The sequence below is a fragment of the Hyla sarda genome, chromosome 1, assembly GCF_029499605.1.
Source record: "Hyla sarda isolate aHylSar1 chromosome 1, aHylSar1.hap1, whole genome shotgun sequence".
In the NCBI taxonomy this organism is placed as follows: Eukaryota; Metazoa; Chordata; class Amphibia; order Anura; family Hylidae; genus Hyla; species Hyla sarda.
This window is the reverse complement of record NC_079189.1, coordinates 205,967,523-205,993,269: the sequence shown is the minus strand read 5'-3', so window position 1 is coordinate 205,993,269 and position 25,747 is coordinate 205,967,523. Positions and strand designations below refer to the sequence as shown.

The following is a 25,747-nucleotide window of genomic DNA, read 5'->3' as shown; positions in this document are numbered from 1 at the left end:
TTGGAAACTACACCCCTCAAGGCACGTAACAAGGGGTCCAGTGAGCCTTAACACCCCACAGATGTTTGCTGACTTTTCGTTAAAGTTGGATGTGTAAATGAAAAAAAAAAAAAAAACACATTTCCCTAAAGTACAGTTTTCCCCCCCAAATTTACCATTTTTATAAAGGGTAATGGAGAAAATGCCCCCCCCAAATGTGTAACCCCATCTCTTCTTAGTATGGAAACAACCCATGTTAAGACGTAAAATGCTCAGCGGACAAACTGCAATGCTCAGAAGAGAAGGAGTCACATTTGGCTTTTTGAAAGCAAATTTTGATGAAATGGTTTTTGGGGGGCATGTCGCATTTATGAAGCCCCTATGGTGCCAGAACAGCAAAAAAAAAAACACATGGCATACTATTTTGGAAACTACACCCCTCAAGGAACGTAAGAAGGGGTACAGTGAGCCCTAACACTTCACGACTTTTTGTTAAAATTGGATGTGTAAATGGAAAAAAATAATTTTTTCACTAAAATGCTGGTTTTTCCCCAAATTTTACATTTTTACAACGGGTAATAGGAGAAAATTACCCCCAAAATTTGTAACCCCATCTCTTTTGAGTATGGAAATACTCCATGTGTGGATGTCAAGTGCTCTGCCTGCACACTACAATGCTCAGAAGGGGAGGAGCGCCATTGAGCTTTTGGAAAGGGAATTTGTTTGGAATGGAAGTCAGGGGCCAAGTGCGTTTACAAAGTCCCCTGTGGTGCCAGAACAGTGGACCCCCCCCGCACATGTGACCCCATTTTGGAAACTACGCCCCTCACAGAATTTAATAAAGGGTGCAGTGAGTATGTGCACTCCACTGGAGTTTGACAGATCTTTGGAACAGTGGGCTGAGCAAATGCAAAATTACATTTTTCATTTTCACGGACCACTGTTCCAGAAAACTGTCAGACACCTGTGGGGTGTAAATGCTTGCTGTTCCCCTTATTACATTACGTGAGGGGTGTAGTTTCCAAAATGGGGTCACATGTGGGAGGGGTCCATTGTTCTGGCACTATGGGGGCTTTGTAAACACACGTGGCCTTCAATTCTGGACAAATTTTCTCTTAGAAATCCCAATGGCGCTCCTTCCCTTCTGAGCATTGTAGTTCGCCCGCAGAGCACTGTACATCCACATATGGGGTATTTTCTTACTCAGAAGAAATGGGGTTACAAATTTTGGGGGGCTTTTTTCCAATTTTCCCTTGTGAAAATGAAAAATTTAGGGTAACACCAGCATTTTAGTGACATTTTTTTAATTTTATATTCCCATCCAAATTTAATGAAAATTCATCAAACACCGGTGGGGTTTTAAGGCTCACTATACCCCTTGTTACATTCCATGAGGGGTGTAGTTTCCAAAATGTGGTCACATGTTGGTACTTATTTTTTGCGTTTATGTCAGAACCACTGTAAAATCAGCCACCGCTGTGCAAATCACCAATTTAGGCCTCAAATCCTACATAGTTTGCTTTCACTCTTGAGCCTTGTTATGCGTCCGCAGAGCATTTTACGCCCACATATGGGGTATTTCCGTACTCAGGAGAAATTGCTTTACAAATTTTGGGGGCAACACCAGCATGTTTTTAGACCCCAACTTTTCTTTTTCATAAGGGGTAAAAGCAGAAAAAGCCCCTCAAAATCTGTAGGGCAGTTTCTTCCGAGTTGGGAAATACCCCATATGTGGCCCTAAACTGTTTCCTTGAAATACGACAGGGCTCCGAAGTGAGAGAGCGCCATGCACATTTGGGGACTAAATTGGGGATTGCATAGAGGTGGACATAGGGGTATTCTAAGCCAGTGATTCCCAAACAGGGTGCCTCCAGCTGTTGCTAAACTCCCAGCATGCCTGGACAGTCAGTGGCTGTCCGGAAATGCTGGGAGTTGTTATTTGCAACAGCTGGAGGCTCCATTTTGGAAACACTGCTGGCCTCCAGCTGTTGCAAAACTACAACTCCCAGCATGTACTGATTGCTGAAGTGCATGCTGGGAGATGTAGTTATGCAACAGCTGGAGGTACGCAACTACAACTCCCAGCATGCTGAGACAGCTGTTTGCTGTTTGGGCATGCTGGGATTTGCAGTTTTGCAACATCTGGAGGTCTACAGTTTAGAGACCACTGCACAGTGATTTCCAAACTGTGGATCTCTAGATGCTGCAAAACTACAAATCCCAGCATACTGTGACAGCAAACTGCTATGTGGGCATGCTGGTAGTTTTGCAAGATCTAGAGGGCCACAGTTCACTGCACAGTGATCTCCAAACTGTGACCCTCCAGCTGTTGCAAAACTACAAATCCCAGCATGACAGCTGTCTGGGCATGCTGGGAGTTGTAGTTTTGCAACATCTGGAGGGAAAGTGTGTAGAGACCACTCTATAGTGGTCTCAAACTGTAGCCCTCCAGATTTTGCTAAGCAACTTATCGGCTTCCGTCGGATCCAGGGAGCCAGCCAAACGACATGCCGCCCGCGCCGATCTCCGACACTGATTGTCACCCGCAGCCTCGCCCTCAAGGTAAGTGGACTTCTGCGTCGGTCCCCTTCGTTTCCCCATTCTGCCCTGCCTATTGTGGGTGGGCAGAATGGGGAAAACAAAAGTTAACCCCCCGCCCCCTCGCTTCTAGATGCCCAATAGCAGGGATAGGAGGGGTGGCACCTCTGCCACCTCACTCCTATATCTTCAGGGGGATCGTCAGTGTCTTGGACATCTGCGATCCCCCTTATTTTCCAGGTAACCATAGACCCGTAATGACCCGGAATCGAGCAAATCGCAAGTATGAATTCACTTGCGATTTGCGCCGATCGCCGGCATGGGGGGGTCTGGGCATTTGCGCGGGGTGTCTGCTTATCGATATCAGCAGTCACCCCGGTACAGGTACGCCCTTGGTCCTAAAGTACCAGGTAGTGTTGGGCGCGAATATATTCACATTTCAATTTTTTTTTTTTTTTATCAACTGGTGCCAGAAAGTTTAACAAATTTGTAAATTATTTTTTATTAAAAAATCTTAATCCTTCCAGTACTTTTTAGGGGCTATATACTACAGAAGAAATGCTTTTCTTTTTGGATTTCTCTGATGTCCTTACCACAGTGCTCTCTGCTGACCTCTGCTGACCATTTTTGGAACTGTCCCGAGGAGGAGAAAATCCCCATAGCAAACATATGCTGCTCTGGACAGTTCATAAAATGGACAGCAGAGGTCAGCAGAGAGCACTGTGGTCATGACATCAGAGAAATCCAAAAAGAAAAGCATTTCCTCTGTAGTATACAGCCCATAAAATGTATTGGAAGGGTTAAGATTTTTTAATAGAAGTAATTTATAAATCTGTTTAACTTTCTGGCACCAGTTGATTAAAAAAAAAAAAAAAAGTTTTCCATGGAAGTACTCCTTTAACCCCTTAAGGACCCAGCCATTTTACACCTTAGGACCCGGCCATTTTTTGAACATCTGACCACTGTCACTTTAAACATTAATAACTCTGGAATGCTTTTACTTATCAATCTGATTCCGAGAATGTTTTTTCGTGACATATTCTACTTTAACATAGTGGTAAAATTTTGTGGTAACTTGCATCCTTTCTTGGTGAAAAATCCCAAAATTTGATGAAAAATTTGAAAATTTAGCATTTTTCTAACTTTGAAGCTCTCTGCTTGTAAGGAAAATGGATATTCCAAATATTTATTTTATTTTATTCACAAATACAATATGTCTACTTTATGTTTGCATCATAAAATTGATGTGTTTTTACTTTTGGAAGACACCAGAGGGCTTCAAAGTTCAGCAGCAATTTTCCAATTTTTCACAAAATTTTCAAACTCACTATTTTTCAGGGACCAGTTCAGGTTTGAAGTGGATTTGAAGGGTCTTCATATTAGAAATACCCCACAAATGACCCCATTATAAAAACCGCACCCCCCAAAGTATTCAAAATGACATTCAGTCAGAGTTTTAACCCTTTAGGTGTTTCACAGGAATAGCAGCAAAGTGAAGGAGAAAATTCACAATCTTCATTTTTTACACTTGCATTTTCTTGTAGACCCAATTTTTGAATTTTTACAAGGGGTAAAAGGAGAAAATGTATACTTTTATTTGTAGCCCAATTTCTCTCGAGTAAGCACATACCTCATATGTCTATGTAAAGTGTTCGGCGGGCGCAGTAGAGGGCTCAGAAGGGAAGGAGCGACAAGGGGATTTTGGAGAGTACGTTTTTCTGAAATGGTTTTTGGGGGGCATGTTGCATTTAGGAAGCCCCTATGGTGCCAGAACAGCAAAAAAAAACACATGCCATACCATTTTGGAAACTAGACCCCATGAGGAACGTAACAAGGAATTAAGTGAGCCTTAATACCCCACAGGTGTTTCACGACTTTTGCATATGTAAAAAAATAAAAATAAATTTTCACTAAAATGTGTGTTTCCCCCCAAATTTCACATTTTTGCAAGGGTTAATAGCAGAAAATACCCCCCAAAATTTGTAACCCCATCTCTTCTGAGTATGGAGGTACCCCATAAGTTGGCATGAAGTGCATTACGGGCGAACTACAATGCTCAGAAGAGAAGGAGTCATATTTGGCTTTTTGAGAGCAAATTTTGCTCGGGGGCATGTCGCATTTAGGAAGCCCCTTTGGTGCCAGGACAGCAAAATAACCCCCACATGGCACACCATTTTGGAAACTAGACCCCTTGAGGAATGTAACAAGGGGTACAGTGAGCATTTACCCCCCACTGGTGTCTGTCAGATCTTTGGAACAGTGGGCTGTACAAAATTTTTTATTTGCACAGCCCATTGTTCCAAAGATCTGTCAGACACCAGTGGGGTGTAAATTCTCACTGCACCCCTCATTACATTCCGTGAGGGGTGTAGTTTCCGAAATGGGGTCACATGTGTTTTTTTTTTCTTTTTTGCGTTTGTCAAAACCGCTGTAACAATCAGCCACCCCTGTGCAAATCACCTCAAATGTACATGGCGCACTCTCCCTTCTGAGCCTTGTTGTGCGCCCCCAGAGCACTTTGCGCCCACATATGGGGTATCTCCGTACTCGGGAGAAATTGCATTACAAATTTTGGGGGGCTTTTTTCCCCTTTACCTCTTGTCAAAATGAAAAGTATAGGGCAACACCAGCATGTTAGTGTAAAAAATTTTTTTTTTTTACACCAACATGCTGGTGTAGACCCCAACTTCCCCTTTTCATAAGGGGTGAAAAGAGAAAAAGCCCCCCAAAATTTGTTAGGCAATTTCTCCCGAGTACGGCGATACCCCATATGTGACCCTAAACTGTTTCCTTGAAATACGACAGGGCTCCGAAGTGAGAGCGCCATGCGCATTTGAGGCCTGAATTAGGGATTTGCATAGGGGTGGACATAGGGGTATTCTACGCCAGTGATTCCCAAACAGGGTGCCTCCAGCTGTTGCAAAACTCCCAGCATGCTTGGACAGTCAACGGCTGTCCGGCAATACTGGGAGTTGTTGTTTTGCAACAGCTGGAGGCTCCATTTTGGAAACAGTGGCGTACCAGACGTTTTTCATTTTTATTGGGGAGGGGAGGGGGGCTGTGTAGGGGTATGTGTATATGTAGCGTTTTTTACTTTTTATTTTATTTTGTGTTAGTGTAGTGTAGTGTTTTTAGGAGACAGTCACGCGGGCGGGGGATTAAAGCGAGTTTCCCGCTGCGAGTTTGAGCTGCCGCGCAAAATTTGCTGCATCGCAAACTTGCAGCCTGATACTCACTGTAAGCCCCTGCCCATGTGAATGTACCCTGTACATTCACAAGGGGGGGGACCTCCAGCTGTTGCAAAACTACAACTCCCAGCATGCACAGTCTATCAGTGCATGCTGGCAGTTATAGTTTTGCAACAGCTGGAGGCACAAGGGTTGGGAAACACTGAGTTAGGAAACAGACAATGTTTCCCAACCAGTGTGCCTCCAGTTGTTGCAAAACCACAACTCCCAGCATGCCCAGGCAGCCGAAGGGCATATTGGGAGTAGTGGTTACGTAACAGCTGGAGGAGAACAGTTTGGGGACCACTGTGTAGTGGTGTCCAAGCTGCAGCCCTCCAGATGTTGCAAAACTACAACTCCCAGTATGCCAAAACTGTCCAGGCATGCTGGGAGTTGTAGTTCTGCAACATCTGAAGGGCCAGATGTTACAGCACTACAACTCCCAGCATGCCTGGACAGTAAGGGCATGCTGAGGATGTGTAGTTTTGCAACATCTGGAAGGGCACAGTGGTCTCCAAACTGTGGACCTCCAGATGTTGCAAAACTGCAACTCCCAGCATGCCCAGACGCCAATGGCTGTCTGGGCATGCTGGGAGTTGTAGTTTACAGGGTCCCAATACAGCAATGCATGTCGCTTTACGGCGACGTGCATTGCTGTAAAGGGCCCGACCGCGGCTGAAGATCTACTCACCTGTCGCCGCCGCCGCCTTCTTCCTCGCCGGGATCCGGGTCTTCAGGGACGAGGTAAGTACCGGGGCCGGTCCCCAGCACTCCCCCGTCCCCCGCCGTGTCCTCCGGTCTTCCTCCCGTCCTCTCCGGACTTCCAGGGGCCGGGCAGGACGGGAGGAAGTAACCGCCCCCCCTCCTGCGATTGGTCGGTTAACTAACCAACAGATCGCAGGGTATAGGATGAGGTGGCAGGCTTGCCACCTCGCTCCTATACTTTAGCATGGTCCTGGCTGTCTGTGACAGCCGGGATCATGCGAAATTACTGGGCGGTCGGGTCCCAGAGACCCGATCAGCCCGGTATCGCCGCAGATCGCAAGGGCGATTTCCCTTGCGATTTGCGGCGATCGCCGACATGGGGGGCCTACATGGCCCCCCTCGGCGTTTGCCCTGGATGCCTGCTGAAGCATTTCAGCAGGCATCCGCTTCCGATCTCTGCCCGGGGCGCGGCAGAGACCGGAGAAACACCAGGACGTACTAGTACGTCCTGGGTCCTTAAAGCCCAGGGTGCCAGGACGTTCTAGTACGTCCTGGGTCCTTAAGGGGTTAAAGAAGCGATTTGCGCGATAGAATCACAGCGATATTCGCATTCGTTGCAAATCAAATTTTTCATGAAATTCGTAACATATTCACATTCGTCAGCTTTGATTTGCTCATCTCTAAACACGTGGATAGCTTGAGTCTACCAGAATAAGGACTTTGTGAAGGACTCTTCTTTCTGGCTCATAGGGAGCGGACTAATAGGTTGAGACCATATGCAAATCTGTGTGTGACATTATTCATTGTGGATGGAAGAGGTGCTTTCATCATTGTTTTTACTACATATGTTATAGAACTTTTTGAGGAAGGCCATAATAGGCAGAAACATCAATACAACCATTTAATTGGTCTAAAAAATTATTTATTAAAAGAATTCAGGAATGTAGCCAGGGGTCGTCACCGGGAGATCAGTCAGAATGAAGCCAAATCATGGTCGGGTGGGAATCATAGTCCATAAAACTCAGCCGAGGTCATATTCGGGGGATCATTCAGGAGGTGGATGGTTCCTCAGGTCTCTGGTGGATCCAGGCAGATGCTGTAAAAAACACAATATTATTATTATACTAGATATGGAGAGAGGGAGTGAACTTTATTTATTGAATGTGAAATATTGCAGACCTATAGCAGCAAAGCAGGGCCAGGAACAGCATCAAAAACGGAGTGCCGATAATAACGCTTCGTGGTATATACTGGAAGCGATCGCTTAGTTCTTGAATTTGCGAAGATATTGATCTCCGGATTTCTAAAAAACACAAAATCATGTTATTAAAACAGGTATTTATCTTATTTCCTACTATACACATAGAGGAGGATACTTACTCACGAGTCCCTGGTCCTTGGCACTGTCTGTGGGCACATCATGTCCAGAATGAGGGATGATGGTATTTTCCTCAACTGGAGGCAGAGGACGGCTGCTGACAGCACACATCCAACACACAAAGAAAAACAATTGGAAAATAATTTCCAAAATGCACAAAACACACGAAAAAGAATTGAGCAATGCTCTCTCTCCTATTACCTCTCTCACAAAGAGATCTACAGCTCATGACCACTGATTCCTTGTAAGAAAGTCGGTGATGTCGTAATAGACACTGTGTCAGCTGAGACATCACCAAATGGCAGTGTAACGTATTCCCCTTTTTCCATACAAGGTTATATATATATATATATATATATATATATATATATATATATATATATATATATATATAGTTGTTATTTTAGGTAATTATAATTTATTAATTAGCATTTATTACATTTTTGAAAGAAAAAAAAAATAGCAATTTTGCATTATCTTCTTTTTGGTCTTTTAACAATAAAAGTATTACATTTCTTTGCATTTTTGACTCCATGGAACTTTTTTCTGTAGGATGGGTTATATTTTTTTGTGTAAACATATAGGGGGAGATTTATCAAAACCTGTCCAGAGGAAAAGTTGCTGAGTTGCTCATAGCAACCAATCAGATCGCTTCTTTCATTTTTTTAAAAAGGCCTCTGAAGAATGAAAGAAGTGATCTGATTGGTTGCTATGGGCAACTCAGCAACTTTTCCACTGGACAGGATTTGATAAATCTCCCCATTAGAGAATACAATAGCACTTTGTAAACGCTAAGCCATATGTGAATATTTGATATATGAATTATTTTGAACTGTGTTACTGCTCTATATACTATAGTAATAGACTTTCAGTCCATAGCAGATATTCTGATCCAATAATTCACGTCCCCAATCTTCAAATATGTCATATATGCACTTGCAGTGTGCTGCCGATCAGATCTAGTATATGATGGGAACCTACACTAAACAGAGTCACCCCACTTGGGTGTAGGCTACAAAATATTCTCATGGAGGATCCAGCTTTACTCTGCTATTATTAATATGAGCCCTGGACAGATGGGTGGAGTTCACAACCAAAATGGCTGCAGCCACTCCTTTACAAGTACAATACAATAAAACATCATTAACTATAGTAATATCACAGTGAAAATCTGCAAAACAATGAGATTTGGGCCCAGGGATTACTGAGGATCTGACCATGTTTATTCTCCAGACTAATTTGGGTTAAAATGTTCTGCTTGTTTATGTCACTCATTGTGGATCACCATATACTAATAATACACTTTACCAGGGAGCAAAGGCGTACATGTTAAGGACCAGTTCAGTTTTTAAGGAAATTTGAGGGTATGTATGTTAGAAATACCCCATAATGGACCCCATTATGAAAACTGCACCCATTAAAGTATTCAAAATGTTATTCAGAAAGTTTGTTAACCCTTTAGGTGTTTCACAGGAATAGCAGCAAAGTGGAGGAGAAAATGACAACTTTTAATTGTTTACACTAACATGTTCTTGTAGACCCTTTTTTTTATTTTTATTTTTCATTTTTACAAGGGGTAAAAGGAGAAAAAGCAACCAAAATGTGTAACCTAATTTCTCTTGAGTAAGGAAATACCTCATATATGGTTGTTAAGTGCTCTGCGAATGCACTACATGGCTCAGAAGGGAAGGAGCGACAATGGGATTTTGGAGAGCGAATTTTGCTGGAATGGTTTTTGGAAAGCATGTCACATTTAGGAAGCCCCCATGGAGCCAGAACAGCAAAATAACTCCATATGACACTCTATTTGGGAAACTACAACCCCCAAGGAGCAAAACAAGGGGTATAGTGAGCCTTAACATCCTACAGGTGATTGACAAACTTTTGTTAAAGTGGGACGTGAAAATGAAAAAAAAAAATACATTTTTCACTAAAATACTGGTGTTACCCCATTTTTTTCTTTTTCAAAAGGGGTAATAGGAGAAAAAGCCCCCCCCCCATATTTTGTAACACCCCATATATGACTGTAAAGTGCTCTGAGGGCGCACTACAGGGCTCAGAAGACAAGGAATGCCATTGGGCTTTTGGAGAGAGAATTTGGTTGGAATGAAAGTCGGGGGCCATGTGCGTTCACAAAGCCCCCATGCTACCAGAACAGTGGACCCCCCACATGTGACCCTATTTCAGAAACTACACCCTTCATGGAATGTAATAAGGGGTTAAGTGAAAATTTACATCCCACAGGTGTCTGACAGACTTTTTTGAACAGTGGTTCATGAAAATAAAAATATATATATTTTTTTTCATTTGCACAGCCCACTGTTCCAAAGACACACATGGCCTTCAATTCCAGCCAGATTCTCCCTCCAAAAGCCCAATGGCACTCCTTCTCTTCTAAGCCCAGTATTGTGCCTGCAGAGCACTCAGCATCCACATATGGGAAATTTCCTTACTCAGAAGAAATGGTGTTACAAATTTTGGGGGGCTTTTTTCTTATTACTCCCTGTAAAAATAAAAAGTTGGGGTAACACCAGCATTTTAGTGAAAACAAATCTAATATATCATTTTCACGTCCAACTTTAACAAAAATTTGTCAAACACCTGTGGGGTGCTAAGGCTCACTATAGCCCTTGTTAGGTTCCATGAAGGGTGTAGTTTCCAAAATGGGGTCACATGTAGGTGGGGTTTTTTGTGTTCATGTCAGAACCGCTGTAACTATCAGCCACCCCTGTGCAAATCACCAATTCAGGCCTCAAATGTACATGGTGCACTCTCATTCCTAAGCCCTGTTGGGCGCCCGCAGAGCACTTTATGCCCACATTATGCTAACATGTTGGTGTGGACCCTAACTTTACCTTTTCATAATGGGTAAAAGGAAAAAGAGTCCCCAAAAATTTGTAACACAATTTCTCCCGAGTACGGAAAGACCCCATATGTGGCCCTAAACTGTTGCCTTGAAATATGACAGGGCTCCGAAGTGAGAGAGTGTCATGCACATTTGAGGCCTAAATTAGAGATTTGCATAGGGACTGACCCGGATTCAAGCAATACACTTGCCTCTGCCACCAAAATACCATACAGCAGTGTTTCCCAAACAGGGTGCTTCTAGCCATTGCGGAACTCCCAGCATGCCTGGACAGTCAGTGGCTGTCCAGCAATACTGGGAGTTGTTGTTTTGCAACAGCTGGAGGCTTTGTTTTGGAAACAGTGCCGTACAGGACATTTTTCATTTTTATTGGGATGGGGGGGGGGGGGGGGGGTAACTGTATAAGGGTGTGTGTATATCTAGTGTTTAAGTTTTTATTTTGTGTAGTGTAGTGTTTTTAGGGTACAGTCACACGGCGGGGGTTCACAGCAATTTTCCCGCTGGGAGTTTGAGCTGCAGAGGGAAATTTGCCGACAGACAATGCATGCTGGAACTTGTAGTTATGCAACAGCTAGAGACACACTGGTTGCAAACACAGAGTTTGTTACTTAACTCAGTGTTTCACAACCAGTGTGCCTCCAGTTGTGTCAAAACTACATCTCCCAGCATGTACGGTCTGTCAGTGCATGCTGGGAGTTGTAATTTAGCAATAGCTGGAGGCAAACTGGTTGCAAAATACTGAGTTAAGTTAGGCAACAAACTCTCAGTGTTTCGTAACCAGTGTGCTTTCAGCTGTTGCAAAACTACAACTCTCAGCATGCATTGACAGCCGAAGGGCATGCTGGGAGTTGTAGTTATGCAACAGCTGGAGGCACACTACTACAGCTCCGAGCATTCCCTTTGGCTGTCCATGCATGGTGGGAGTTGTAGTTATGCAACATCTGGAGGCACACTGTTTCATCAAAAAAATGTGCTTCCAGCTGTTGCATAACTACAACTCCCAGCATGCACATACTGCCAATAGGCATGCTGGGAGTTGTAGTTGTGCCTTCAGCTGTTAAATAACTACAACTCCCAGGATTCCCTTTGGCTGTGCATGCTGAGAGTTGTATTATACAACAGTTGGAGGTACATAAAACTCATCCCCTGCTGTTGTATAATACAACTCCCAGCATGCACAGCCAAAGGGCATGCTGGGAGTTGTAGTTGTGCAAGAGCTGTAGGCACACCTTCAACTCCCAGCATGCCATTCGGCAGTCTTTGCATGCTGCAGTTATAGTTATGCAACAGCTGGAGGCACATTTGTTCTATGAAAAAGTGCGCCTCCAGCTGTTGCATAACTACAACTCCCAGCATTCCTTTTGGCTGTGCATGCTGGGAGTTGTTGCAAAGCAACAGCAGGAGGCAAACAACTCACCTCCTGCTGTATTCATCCGCCGCAACTGCCAGCGCTGCTGCCGCCAACACCACCAGGGACCTCGCCGATGCCTCTTCCGCCACGGAGCCTTGCCGCTACCTACAGGGACCCCTGCCCCCACTGAAGACAGGTTAGGGACCTCTGACATCCCCGATCGCCGCCATGATCACCGCCAAGCAGGCTAGGGGATTGGTCAGTCCTCTGGACCGTCCAATCACGCGATCGTGGCGTGGCACCCGTGCGACCTCACTCCTGCTGTGCAAAGGTGTTGTCTCGGACAGCACCAATCACCCTTTTTTTCTTGTTTACCGGAGACCCGATTGACCCAGAATCACTGCAAATCACTGGTCTGAATTGACCGGCGGTTACCGGCAGTGAACATAAACGTTCAGGGTGTACAGGTGCGCCTGGGTCCTTAAGTCCCAGGATGCCAGGACGTACATGTATGCGCTGTGTCCAGGCAAGTTAAAGGGGTTAAGGAAAAAAAAAAAAAAACGTAAAATGAGGCAGTTGAGGGCTTCAATATACATTCTTAGAACTAAATAAAATTAAGGGGGTTCTCCGGTGCTTAGACATCGCGGCATTCCTGCCGCTGGGGACCCCCGGGATCTTGCACGTGGCACCCCGCTTGTAATCAGTCCCCGGAGCGTGTTCGCTCCAGGTCTGATTACCGGCGACCACAGGGCCAGCGGGATAAGGGGATAAGATGTCTAAGCACCAGAAAACCCCTTTAAAGGGGTATTCCAGGAAAAACTTTTTTTTTTTTTCCATTTATCAAATGGCTCCAGAACATGCTAGCAGAAAATGACTGCTTTTATAATCCTATTGTCACTTTTCTATCTTATTGGTTATTCAGTAGTGTCTCACTCAATTTATAATTCCATATAAGACATAAGCCTTTCAAAAATCATGGAAACTGAGTGACAGCATGAGCAGCAATTTAATGTTGTGACGTTTTGAAAACAGAGTTGGAAGAAATAGATAAACAAACAAAATGATTTAAAAGACTATATAAGCAATTCAATAGAATATCACAATCAAAGGGCTTTTACTTTCATATATTTTTTTATAGTTTTTACAGACATAATCTTATGGCTTATATTTTAAGTTAGCATATTGCCAGGGGTGATAGAAGTTTGAGTTGCCTTAAGCTATTATTAAAATTTTACATCTTGTCATTGGGTAATAGAATGAACCAAATTTTATTGGAAGCAAATTCTATTTAAATTGCTTTTTTATATTGTCAGAAGTACCTTGTAGTACATAGCAATATTTTCCTGCAGCTTATATTTGGGAGTAGGGTTTTAATTAAAATGAAGACTGCTGTAACATTTGCCTTGTGGCAAGATCATTGATTGGTTTACCTTTTGACAAAAGCTATCAGCATTTTGAGTGCAAACCAATTACTTAAATGGTGATTAGATATAGTGTTATAATAATGTCTATGTAATGTAGAACCCAGTATGGTGTGTATTCCTGGAATGGCTAGGGGCAATTCTTATTCCATTGGTTATTACTTGATATAAAACAATTAAGCATAGAAAAAGACTTATTTTTCAAGAAATGCTAATAGGAATGGGAAATATTTCAAGGCAAATATAATGTTTTTGTGATATGACAAAATGTTGGTATATAGAAATGCAGTTGTACCTACGAAATAAGCATTTTAATCTTTAAGCTGAGCTCACATATCGTAGAAAACACAAGGAAATTATAGCTGTAAAATAGGTGTATTTTTAATCTAATCTATTCTGCTCTATGGAAGCATATGGAAAAGCTGCCATCAGAGCACACAGGGGGAGATTTATCAAAAACAGTTTGGATGAAAAGTTGCCCAGTTGCCCAGAGCAACCAATCAGATCATTTCTTTCATTTTTTAAAGAAAGGCATCTGAAAAATAAAAGAAGCAATCTGATTGGCTTCTATGGGCAACTGGTCAATGTTTCCTCTGCACAGCTTTTGATAAATCTCCCCCACACAACTTTTAAAAAAAAAGACTGTAATTCCAATGTTGGAATTACAGAAGTGTTTTTTTAAATTTATTTTTATTTATTTTTTTATTAATAATGTGCAAACTGACAGACGCACATGTTCAGACCCCGACAAATCAGTATAATGAGACAGGAGAGTAGCACACTTAACACGTTCACTCCTGGCACAGTGTCTGGTGACCAGGACAGACTCATCGTGTAAATCTAAGGGACCATCTTGCTCACATGGACACAGAGTGGGAAAAGACGGGCACAGCAGCGTGCACCTCTCCTAGCTTGTTCTAATAATCAATTAGGGTCATTCAGACCCCAATCAATCAAAATTTTTCTTAAGACATGTTAAAAGTTTTTTTTTTTTATATGGACAGATACACTTTTACATTTTATCTGATTATATCTTCCTTATAGCTTGAAATCTTGTTATAGGTATTGTATATTTTTCTTCGGATGACCTGACCCTTTAAATTACTTGTGGAAAATATCTTGATGGTTATATGATGTTGTGTACAGTATTGACAACTGAGTTAAAATTTAGTTTTGAGAGGGACAAGTGTTAAGTCCAACTTTAATGACTATATTGTACTTTAGGTAAGCGGGAAATTGGTTGACCAAGGGGCAGAGGAAATAGAAAAAGAGCACAAATATCTATCTGGCCAGTTTCAGGCTCTACGTCTCTTACCACTATCTTAATAACCCATTTGAAACCAGACAATGACCTACAGCTCATTTTATAAAGCAATTTCTGAACATAAAACATTCCATGCTTCCGAGTTTTGGTATGCGACATTAGGATTTTACTTGCCCTTTAATATTCCTTTGAGTAACATAAAGTTTGTTAATCGATGTGCACCTGACTAATGACAGACATTAAAGGGGCACTCTGGCACTTAGACATCTTATCCCCTATCCAAAGGATAGGGGATACCTGCCACGCCCCCTCCCATAGGCATGACAGCTGTCACGCACCCTCCCATAGGCTTGTATTGAGGGGCGGAGCGTGATGTCACACGAGTGCGGAGGCGTGACATCACACACCGCCGGCCCTGTGGTCGCCGGTAATCAGACCCGGAGCGAACATGCTCCGGGGACTGATTTTAACTGGGGTGCTGCGTGCAAGATCACAGGGGTCCCTAGCGGCGGGACCCTTGTGATCAGGCATATTATCCCCTATCCTTTGGATAGGAGATAAGATATCTAAGCGCAGGAGTACCCCTTTAAGGACTGGATGAATGATCACTGAATGGTAGCCCTGCCCACATGATAACCGGGCTAAGTAATAGGCTTGGAAAAGAGCACCAGTCTATCTAATTGATGGTCGCATCAAGTCTGTGCATGTAAAACCACCCAACAGCTTGGCTTATACAAAAAAAATTTTCTTGCCTTCTTTGGAAAACTTTTTAAACCAAAAGTCAGAAGTGGATCCAGTAGGAAAATGTACTCCGCACCCTAAACATCTTATGCCCTATCCACAAGATAGGGGATAAGATGTCTGATTGGGCGGGAGGGAGGTATAGTCCGGTTGCTGTGTTCTGAACACTGAAGCTTGGAGCTGTTTGTGATATCACGCCATGCCCCCTTAATTCTTGTCTATAGGAAGGGGCATGACGGTTAGTACATAACTGTCAGGCCTCCTACCATAAACATGAATGGAGGGGGCGTGACGGCATCACTATAGTTTTCTATATTAATTCCGCTGGAATAACATAGTAGAATTTACAAGATGATGATAGAAATTAAAGGTATTATTGGTGCACCGCACCACTCACCACCCTATTAGGTGTGGATGCGGGCTGTGGTCGCCCGTCATCCAGCATGGAGTGGAGTTCGCTCCATGCACCGGATGACTGGGGTGTCACACCAGAGATCGTGGGGATCCCAGCGGCGATCACCCTTCCCCAAGATCAGACATCTTATCTTCAAATTTTTAGATAGGGGATAATATGTTTAGGAGCAGATTATCCCTTTAAATACTCCCTTTATAATCCCCCTTGCTTTTTAATACACTTCTGACCGTGGCTCAAAAACTGCAGTGCCAGTTTAAAAAAAATAAAAAAAAACTGTGTGGAAAGCCTTACACAAGCTAAATATATGAAATGACCCTGATAAAATTTTAACAATAGGAACAAAACAAAATCAACATCATATACAATTGATCAGATCAAAACAATGCAGTGAAAATAAAAGTAGAAAATATGTGTGTTGCTTATCTTATTCCACATTACACATACATCAAGATATTGTTCCTTAATGCAAAAAATAAAATAAAAAATAAAAAAAAATGTCCTGCACTGCATTTGCATACAGTGGCTTGTGAGGATGATTATTGCTGTGCTACCAAGCTTTATCCTGTTGTAATGCCTAGGATATAATTGGGATAAACTGTCATTCTGATAAATCCATTCTATTAACTATGTCCTATTATAGTCCAATAAGATGTTAAAAAAAATAAGCACAGATTTAGGGAGAATTTCTTAAAAACAATTACTTTTGTAACATAATTTTTTTTAAATTCAGTAATGCGGTACATCAGCACTGAACATTATTCCAATTGTGTAAGATAGTACAGTATCCAAAAAAATAAATAAAAATAAACTAATCCTCTTTGATTAATTTTCAGCATTGTCTGGTGTTTTACATATAAAATATAAATTAAGGTGCATAATAAATAGTGGGTTGAAAAAATCATGTAGCTCCCTTAGCAACAAAATATACCTGAGGTTACTGGTGTTGCCTACACCCAAATAGGCCAGAAATTAGTACAAAAATAATAATATGATATATATATATATATATATATATATATATGCAAATTATATGTGACCAGTCCTCAAAGATATACAAGATAAGAAGATACAGGTGGATATAAAAGGATTAGGGATAAGATAGATATAAAAATAGTATTAAAATTGTATAAAAAAAGGTATAAAAATAGTGCAAAGTCCACTAGTGCAAAGGTTCGCTATAATTCTCTATATTGCAAAGTTGGTTAGTGCAAAGTTCGCTATATTAATTCCGCTGGAGTAACATAGTAGAATTTACAAGATGATGATAGAAATTAAAGGTATTTTTGGTGCACCGCACCACTCACCACCCTATTCGGTGTGGAGGCTCCTTAATTCAGCATCGGATGCGGGCTGGCACGGACTGGTCTCCAGCCTAATACTAGAGGTGCCCGTTAGAGGATGCGCTGCGAAGTCGTGGCTGGGGAGCTCTGTGTGGTAAAATGGTAAAAGCGGCGATCTCCAGTAAGGTGTTGTGGCCGCGGTTTGGCACTGATGGCCTCCTTGCCAAACCGCGGCCACAACACCTTACTGGAGATAACCGATTTTACCACTTTTACCACACAGAGTTCCCCAGCCACAACTGCTCAGCACATCCTCTAACGGGCACCGCTAGCATTAGGCCGGAGACCAGTCCATGCCAGCCCGCATGCAACGCTAAACTAAGGAGCCTCCACACCGAATAGGGTGGTGAGTGGTGCGGTGCACCAATAACACCTTTAATTTCTATCATCATCTTGTAAATTCTACTATGTTACTCCACCGGAATTAATATATTGAACTATAGTGAACTTTGCACTAACCGACTTTGCAATATAGAGAACTATAGCGAACCTCAGCACTAGAGGACTTTGCACTATTTTTATACCTTTTTTACACCATTTTATACTATTTTTATACTGTATCTTATCATTTTATCTCCACCTGTATCATTTAGCCTTATTTATTATACCCCAAACTAATAGTGGGGAACATCTATTATATTGGCTTGCTATTATTGTTTTCTAACGTATCTATATCAACAATAATTATCTAGAACCTGCGCAAGGGCCCTGTGCTAGATTTCAGTTATTCTGTGTAATACATTGCATTTTATTTAATAAATACTCATATTTCAATGTACTGGATCTAACTATCTTTTTATCTTGTATACCTTTGAGGACTGGTCACATAAAATATTGGGGGAGATTTATCAAAGCTGTCTATTTCCCGCATCAATATAGACCAAACTACAGAGCGTTAGTCTGGTCTATTGTGCACCTAATTTATCAAAAGGCGCACAGCTCTTGATAAATTCTGCGCACAGACTTCGGGCTCTATACTTTAGACTGTACTTAAACCTGCTCCAGCATGGTCTGACATTTCGGCGTACTTTCAGCCGATGCGACTTGTCGCTGAAAAGTTGCTTTTGATAAATTCAGCTCCAATGCTTTTTTCCGTCTAAAATAGACTAGAATACATCATGTTCTAAAAAATCCTCTAAAGCAAAAGTCGCAGAAAAGTCGCACATATTTACACTGCGACTTTCTGTGCGACAAATTAAGACAGGAAAAACAAGTCTAAATCCTTTTATAAATATCCCCCATTGTGTATATATATATATATATATATATATATATATATATATATATATATATCATATTATTATTTTTATATAACAGAACAATCACGGATTAAGGTTGTGTCAGTCAAGGATGAGATAGCCAGCAACTTTCCAATGGGCTGCTAGGATGGAGGAGAAAAGGCTAAAATAAAGATACATAGACAAAATAAATGTGTTAATTGTGTGGAAGTGAAAAGAGTAACTAGGTTTATGAGCTGGCAGGACAGTACAGTGGCAGTATTAAAGCTAATAGAAATGCATGCCTTTTTTACTGCAGACAATTTTATTGAGGCAAAGCGTACTGCAGCAATAAACTGGAGGTAGAGATGTATACTAAGGACAGTATGCTAAATAAAATACTGCCCAACCAATGTTTCCATAAAGCCAAACAAAACTTAGATTATGGTCTTCCACTACTGTAAAGCCATATGCATTGTGTACAATAACCACATGACATTTCCAGATTATAAATCAGGGAGCATCTATAATGTAACAGACAGTTATTTCGTTTTATATATATATATATATTGGTTACAATACTGATTCATTTCAACATGCTGCTTAACCCCTTAAGGACTCAGCCCATTTTGGCCTTAAGGATTCAGACAATTAAATTTTTACGTTTTCATTTTTTCCTCCTCGCCTTCTAAAAATCATAACTCTTTTATATTTTCATCCATAGACTAGTATGAGGGCTTGTTTTTTGCGCGACCAGTTGTCCTTTGTAATGACATAACTCATTATATCATAAAATGTATGGCGCAACCAAAAAACACTATTTTTGTGGTGAAATTAAAACGAAAAACGCAATTTTGCTAATTTTGGAAGGTTTCGTTTTCACGCCGTACAATTTATGATAAAAATGACATGTGTTCTTTATTCTGAGGGTCAATACGATTAAAATGATATCCATTATTACATACTTTTATATTATTGTTGCGCTTAAAAAAAATCACAAACTTTTTAACCAAATTAGTACGTTTATAATCCCTTTATTTTGATGACCTATAACTTTTTTATTTTTCCGTATAAGCAGCGGTATGGGGGCTCATTTTTTGCGCCATGATCTTTACTTTTTTTTGATACCACATTTGCATATAAAAAACTTTTAATACATTTTTTCTAATTTTTTTTTAAATAAAATGTATTAAAAAAGTAGGAATTTTGGACTTTTTTTTTTTTTCGTTCACGCCGTTAACCGTACGGGATCATTAACATTTTATTTTAATAGTTCGGACATTTACGCACGCGACGATACCAAATATGTCTATAAAAAATGTTTTACGCTTTTTGGGGGTAAAATAGGAAAAAACTGACGTTTTACTTTTTTATTGGGGGAGGGGATTTTTCACATTTTTTTTGCTTTTACTTTTACATTTTTTTACTTTTTTTTTTTACACTTGAATAGTCCCCATAGGGGACTATTCATAGCAATACCATGATTGCTAATACTGATCTGTTCTATGTATAGGACATAGAACAGATCAGTGTTTTCGGTCATCTTCTGCTCTGGTCTGCTCGATCACAGACCAGAGCAGGAGACGCCGGGAGCCGCACGGAGGAAGGAGAGGGGACCTCCGTGCAGCGTTATGAATGATCGGATCCCCGCAGCAGCGCTGCGGGCGATCCGATCATTCATTCAAATCGCGCACTGCCGCAGATGCCGGGATCTGTATTGATCCCGGCACCTGAGGGGTTAATGGCGGACGCCCGTGAGATCGTGGGCGTCGGCCATTTCCGGCGGGTCCCTGGCTGCGATCAGCAGCCGGGATCAGCCGCGCATGACACGGACATCGCTCCGATGCCCGCGGTTATGCTTAGGACGTAAATGTACGTCCTGGTGCGTTAAGTACCACCGCACCAGGACGTACATTTACGTCCTGCGTCCTTAAGGGGTTAAAAGGGTACTCCACTGCCCTGCTTCCGGAGCTCCGCTCCCCAGCGTACGGAGGTTTATTGTTCCGAAAGGGCTTCTGTGTTCAGGGCCACCCCTCGTGACTTCACGCCCACCCCCTCGTTACATCAAGCCTGCCTCCTCGTGATGTCACGCCTGCCCCCTCAACGAAAGTCTTGAGGGGGCAGGCGTGACATCACGAGGGGCGGCCTTGAACACAGAAGCCGGCACACAGCCGTCCAGAACAATAAACTTCCGGACGCTGGGGAGCAGAGCTCCGGAAGCAGGGCAGCGGAGTACCCCTTTAATGCCTAGCAAATGTGTGTACTGCATGTTCACATTCATTGATATGACATGAAGTACAACCATCAAAGTAACTCTCTCAATAATTATAGAAATGGTTAAATAACACTATTCTATCTGGAAAATATAAAGAAATCCAGTGCATGGTAGTTGTATGATCTTTTGCGTATCACAAGCGCACTGAGAAAAATTGTCATAAACTATTAAGTTTTCTTTTACTTCTACTTCCAGACCTTTGCAGCAGAATTATACTATAAAATATCAGTGCTTCAGAAGGGAAGAGAAAACAGGTAGCAGATCCGCATCTGAAGTTAGATACAGAAAAAGCCAGCCTTCCATTCCCTAGAGCAGTTACAAACAAATGCATTTCCTTTTGCTCTGGGGAACCTGACAGCTGCTGTTATCCTCTGCTGTTCGACTTTTTTTCTGCTGCTTTTCTTTTAGTGTTAGTAACTGCCAGCATCAGTTTGCCTCTATGCCCCTCAGTAAGCAGACTGAATTCACAACTACTTTATTTACAATGGCTGCATATTAATATTCTACAATAAAGCCTGTACAATTCACAGTCATATGCCGTACCACCTCAGTCACTTTCTTGTTAAGTCATACAGGGAGCGGAAATACACTAGCGCTAGAGTTTCCACTTTTATTTATTTATTTTTTGTAAACAAAAAAAAAACAAAAAAGAAAAACAACGCTGCGGCTAGATGACAGCTGCAAGTCCATAGCAATTTCTGAAATGCCTTATCAACTTGGTGTTTTTGTCTTGGGTGTTTTTTTTCACTCCTCTTTGGTGTTTTTTTCTGTGATTTTGGGCTCAGTGGCAATTTTTCAAAAGGGCAGCATGTTGAGTCCATGGTGCTTTTTTATTTCACAGAATTTTTGGAGTTTATTTCACATAGAAGTTTATGGGTGAAAAAACACAATTGAAAATACAATGTGGGTTTTGCTTTGGCATTTTTTGCTGGTGTTTTAACATCTTATTTTTAATAAAGAGTTAAAAAGGGGGTGAACACAGGAACAGGAAAAACTGCCAAAGGCAAACACAATTTCTACACAGAGGTAAAACACCAGAAAAACCATAATAATGTAGTAAAATGCAATGGCAGTTTTATTGCCGTTTTTTCCTGCCTTTTTTTTCCACATGGTCTCCAGGGGGTGTGGCTATGCTGTAGTGGGTGGATAGCAGGTTGTGAGGAATTTGGTTAACTAATGCCACCAACCCATTGCAGCATAATCACGCCCCCTGGAGACCATGTGGCTTATAAAATATTGGCCCTCATTTACTAAGCTAAAAGGGACTCGTTTTTGTCAGGTTATTTTGGCTTATAGTGTCTGCGGCAGTCTGCATCCGGAAAATCCAACAAACCTGACATTGCATTGTGAAAAGCTGGAAAGGGGGCATGGTCTTCCGCAAATGGGATGTGATCAGGTTGAAATTGGGTGTGGTTTCACAACCCGATCTATTTACTATTGAATTAATAAAAATGCTGTGAATAAATGGCTGGAAATTTCCACCTGGAAAAAGCTGGTCAGAAAATGTTCCCGACTTGAGAGGGATTCTATAAAGTCTGGAACAACATTTCACACTAGTAAAAACTTAACACTCTTAGTAAATGAGTGTCAGTTTTTTTATTTACTCGCACATTGGCACAGACTAGTGGAGAAATGTTGCAGACACTATGCGCCAAAATAACCCAACAAAAACTAGTCGGTTTTACGTTTAGCTTTAAATGAGGGCCATTGTCTCTGGTCACATGGAATGCTGGGAAAGGTCACAGACAATGGTAATATAAAAATACTTGCAATAAAGTACTTCTGGGTGTGTGAAATCAGGACAAAATTGTGCATTGAGGTAATAAAAGTGTATTACACAGTTTTATAACTTGGCCTCATGGGCTCAAATGCTAGAATAAAAATTTTTTAAAAACATTTGGAAATACCCTTTAAGGATTTCATTGGTTTAGCATGGGTAATATAATTGTATTTAGTTCAAACATTGCCAAAGGTTGTACACTGCTTAAAAAAAGGGAACACTTAAACAACACAATGTAACTTCAAGTCAATCACACTTCTGTGAAATCACACTGTGCACTCAGGAAGCAACACTGATTGACAATCAATTTCACATGCTGTTGTGCAAATGGTACAGACAACAGGTGGAAATTATGAGCAATTAGCAAGATGCCCACAATAAAGGAATGGTTCTGCTGGTGGTGATCACAGACCACTTCTCAGTTCCTATGTTTCCTGGCTGATGTTTTGGTCACTTTTGAATGCTGGCGGTGCTTTCACTCTAGTTGTAGCATGAGACGGAGTCTACAACCCACACAAGTGGCTCAGGTAGTGCAGCTCATCCAGAATGGCACATCAATGCGAGCTGTGGAAAGAAGGTTTGCTGTGTCTGTCAGCATAATGTCCAGATTATGATGGCACTAACAGGAGATAGGCCAGTACATCAGGAGATGTGGAGGAGGCCATAGGAGGGCAACCACACAGCAACAGGACCACTACCTCTGCATTTGTGCAAGGAGGAGCAGGAGGAGCACTGCCAGAGCCCTCCAAAATGACCTCCAGCAGGCCACAAATGTACATGTGTCCACTCAAACGGTCAGAAACAGACTCCATGAGGGTGGTATGAGGGCCCTTACAGCCCAACACCATGCAGGACATTTTGCATTTGCCAGAGAACACCAATTTTAGCAAATTCACCACTGGCACCCTGTGCTCTTCACAGATGAAAGCATGTTCACACTGAGCACATGTGACATACATGACAGAGTCTGGAGACACCATGGAGAACGTTCTGCTGACTGCAACATCCCCCGGCATGACCGGTTTGGCGCGCGCGGGGGGGGGGGCGGGGTCAGTGGCTGGAGTGTGTCAGCAGTTCCTGCAAGAGGAAGGCATTGATGCTATGGACTGGCCTGCCCATTCCCCAGACCTGAATCCGATTCAGCACATCTGGGATGTCATGTCTCGGTCCATCCACCAATGCCACATTGCACCACAGACTGTCCAGGAGTTGACGGAGGCTTTAGTCCAGGTCTGGGAGGACATCCCTCAGGAGACCATCCTCCACCTCATCAGGAGCATGCCCAGGCATTGTAGGGAGGTCATATGGGCACGTGGAGGCCACACACACTACTGAGCCTCATTTTGACTTGTTTTAAGGACATTACATTAAAGTTGGATCAGCCTGTAGTGTGGTTTTCCAGGTTGATTTTGCTGCATCCATTCAAAAAGCCTGTGGTTTTCAATCAGAGTGCCTACAGTTGTTGCATTAGTTGCAGATTGAACTCTCCGCCACCAAGCGATCCCTCCACCCATTAAAGCAGACAGGCTCCCTCTCATCAGCTGACTATTGAGGTCAGGTCTTGGCCGCATTACAACCTGGAAAAAATCAGAGACATCAGTAATTTTGTATTCTGTTAAAAATAAATATTGGGGTGAAAATCACATAAGAATTGTGAGAAAACTGTCACACACAGGTACAGACACTATACTTTGAACTACACTAATTTTACAGCCCCTGTAGCATAGTCAAATAAAAAAAATCATTGAATACCCCTTTAAAGTAGCCCAGTGGGCTCTTAATTCACTTTATTGTGGGGGTACCATCACTTTAAAGGGGTATTCCAGGAAAAAGCTTTTTTTTTTTTTTTTTTTTTTATATCAACTGGCTCCAGAAAGTTAAACAGATTTGTAAACTACATCTATTAAAAAATATTAATCCTTTCAATAATTATCAGCTGCTAAAGTTGAGTTGTTGTTTTCTGTCTGGTAACAGTGCTCTCTGCTGACATCACTGCTTGTCTCGGGAACTGCACAGAGTAGAAGAGGTTTCCTATGGGGATTTGCTTCTAAACTGGGCGGTTCCCGAGACAGGTGTCCTCAGAGAGCACTTAGACAGAAAAGAACAACTCAACTTCAGCAGCTCATAAGTACTGAAAGGATTAATGTTTTATAATAGAAGCAATTTACAAATCTGTTTAACTTTCTGGAGCCAGTTGATATATATATAAAAAAAAAAAGTTTTTCCTAGATAACCCCTTTATCCGACAAGAATACCCTTGTAACTTGTAAAGTGAACCTTTGTTAATGTAGTTACTTTTCAAACTGGTTTACAAGTAGAAATAATGAAATCTCAGTTTTTATGTATTTATTTATATCTGCATAACACACACTGATTTTACTGTACATTAATGATGTATTTCTTTTCTTTTTCAGGTCCAGAGGAATAGTACAAGTACAGAAGGCTCTGTTTACAAAGCTATCAGACCTGTTCATTGTTTCCAGCATTATCAGTTCAAAACCAACATCTGGACACAAGACGCTCTACACTAATGTATTCAATTAAGTATCATTAAAATGTAATAAGCTTTGGTTACAAAACAATAATGTATTCACAAATGATGCTGCTAAACTGCAGTTTTGCATTATCTCGAATGAAAATACTCCTTTTTGACATTGGTGTACAGATATATTTTCATTGCAAGGACTTTAATAACAAAATAAGTGGGTATTGTCCCTCTGGGAAATACGTTTTTATATAATAATTTAAAATACAGAAGGACCATGCACTTGGACCAGTAGACAGCATATTATTTTGAGAGTCTGTTTTTTTTTCTCCTACTGCACCAAATATTTTATGTTGCTTATGTCAGTTTTTTGACACAAAATAATGTGCTGTCTGATCTGATTTTGTTAAATTATTTTCTAAAATGTTTTGATTATTTCTGTAATTTGACAAAAATGACTGTACAATGCAATTGCTAAAGTATACCATTAAACATTTAAATTTTTGAAACTTAATGGATGTTTATTTTTGTTTTTAAATTTATAAAGCAGAACATACAAGATTAACGTTTATTCATTCATTTATCTTCTACAGTATATGCTGAGCATACTCATATAGTTATATATATATATATATATATATATATATATATATATATATATACTAAAACCATCTGCACTTTTCCTTACCTCAAACTCTAAAGTTATGCAACAATTGTAGTGGCCACCAACTATTTCTATGATGCACTATGCTTTTAGTATAATGC

General features: G+C 41.4%; 1 protein-coding gene across 3 annotated transcripts in view; it reads left to right on the top strand.

The window, feature by feature from the left end:
• CCSER1 (coiled-coil serine rich protein 1) overlaps window positions 1-25,488 on the top strand; it is a 966,927-nt gene extending 941,439 nt beyond the window's left edge. For all 3 annotated transcript variants that reach the window (XM_056567568.1, XM_056567559.1, XM_056567578.1), the window contains exon 10: window positions 24,912-25,488. In XM_056567568.1, coding sequence (XP_056423543.1) covers window positions 24,912-25,028 — 117 coding nt within the window. In that variant the 3' untranslated portion in view covers window positions 25,029-25,488. The remainder of the gene's footprint in view (window positions 1-24,911) is intronic.
• Window positions 25,489-25,747: the final 259 nt, after the last annotated feature.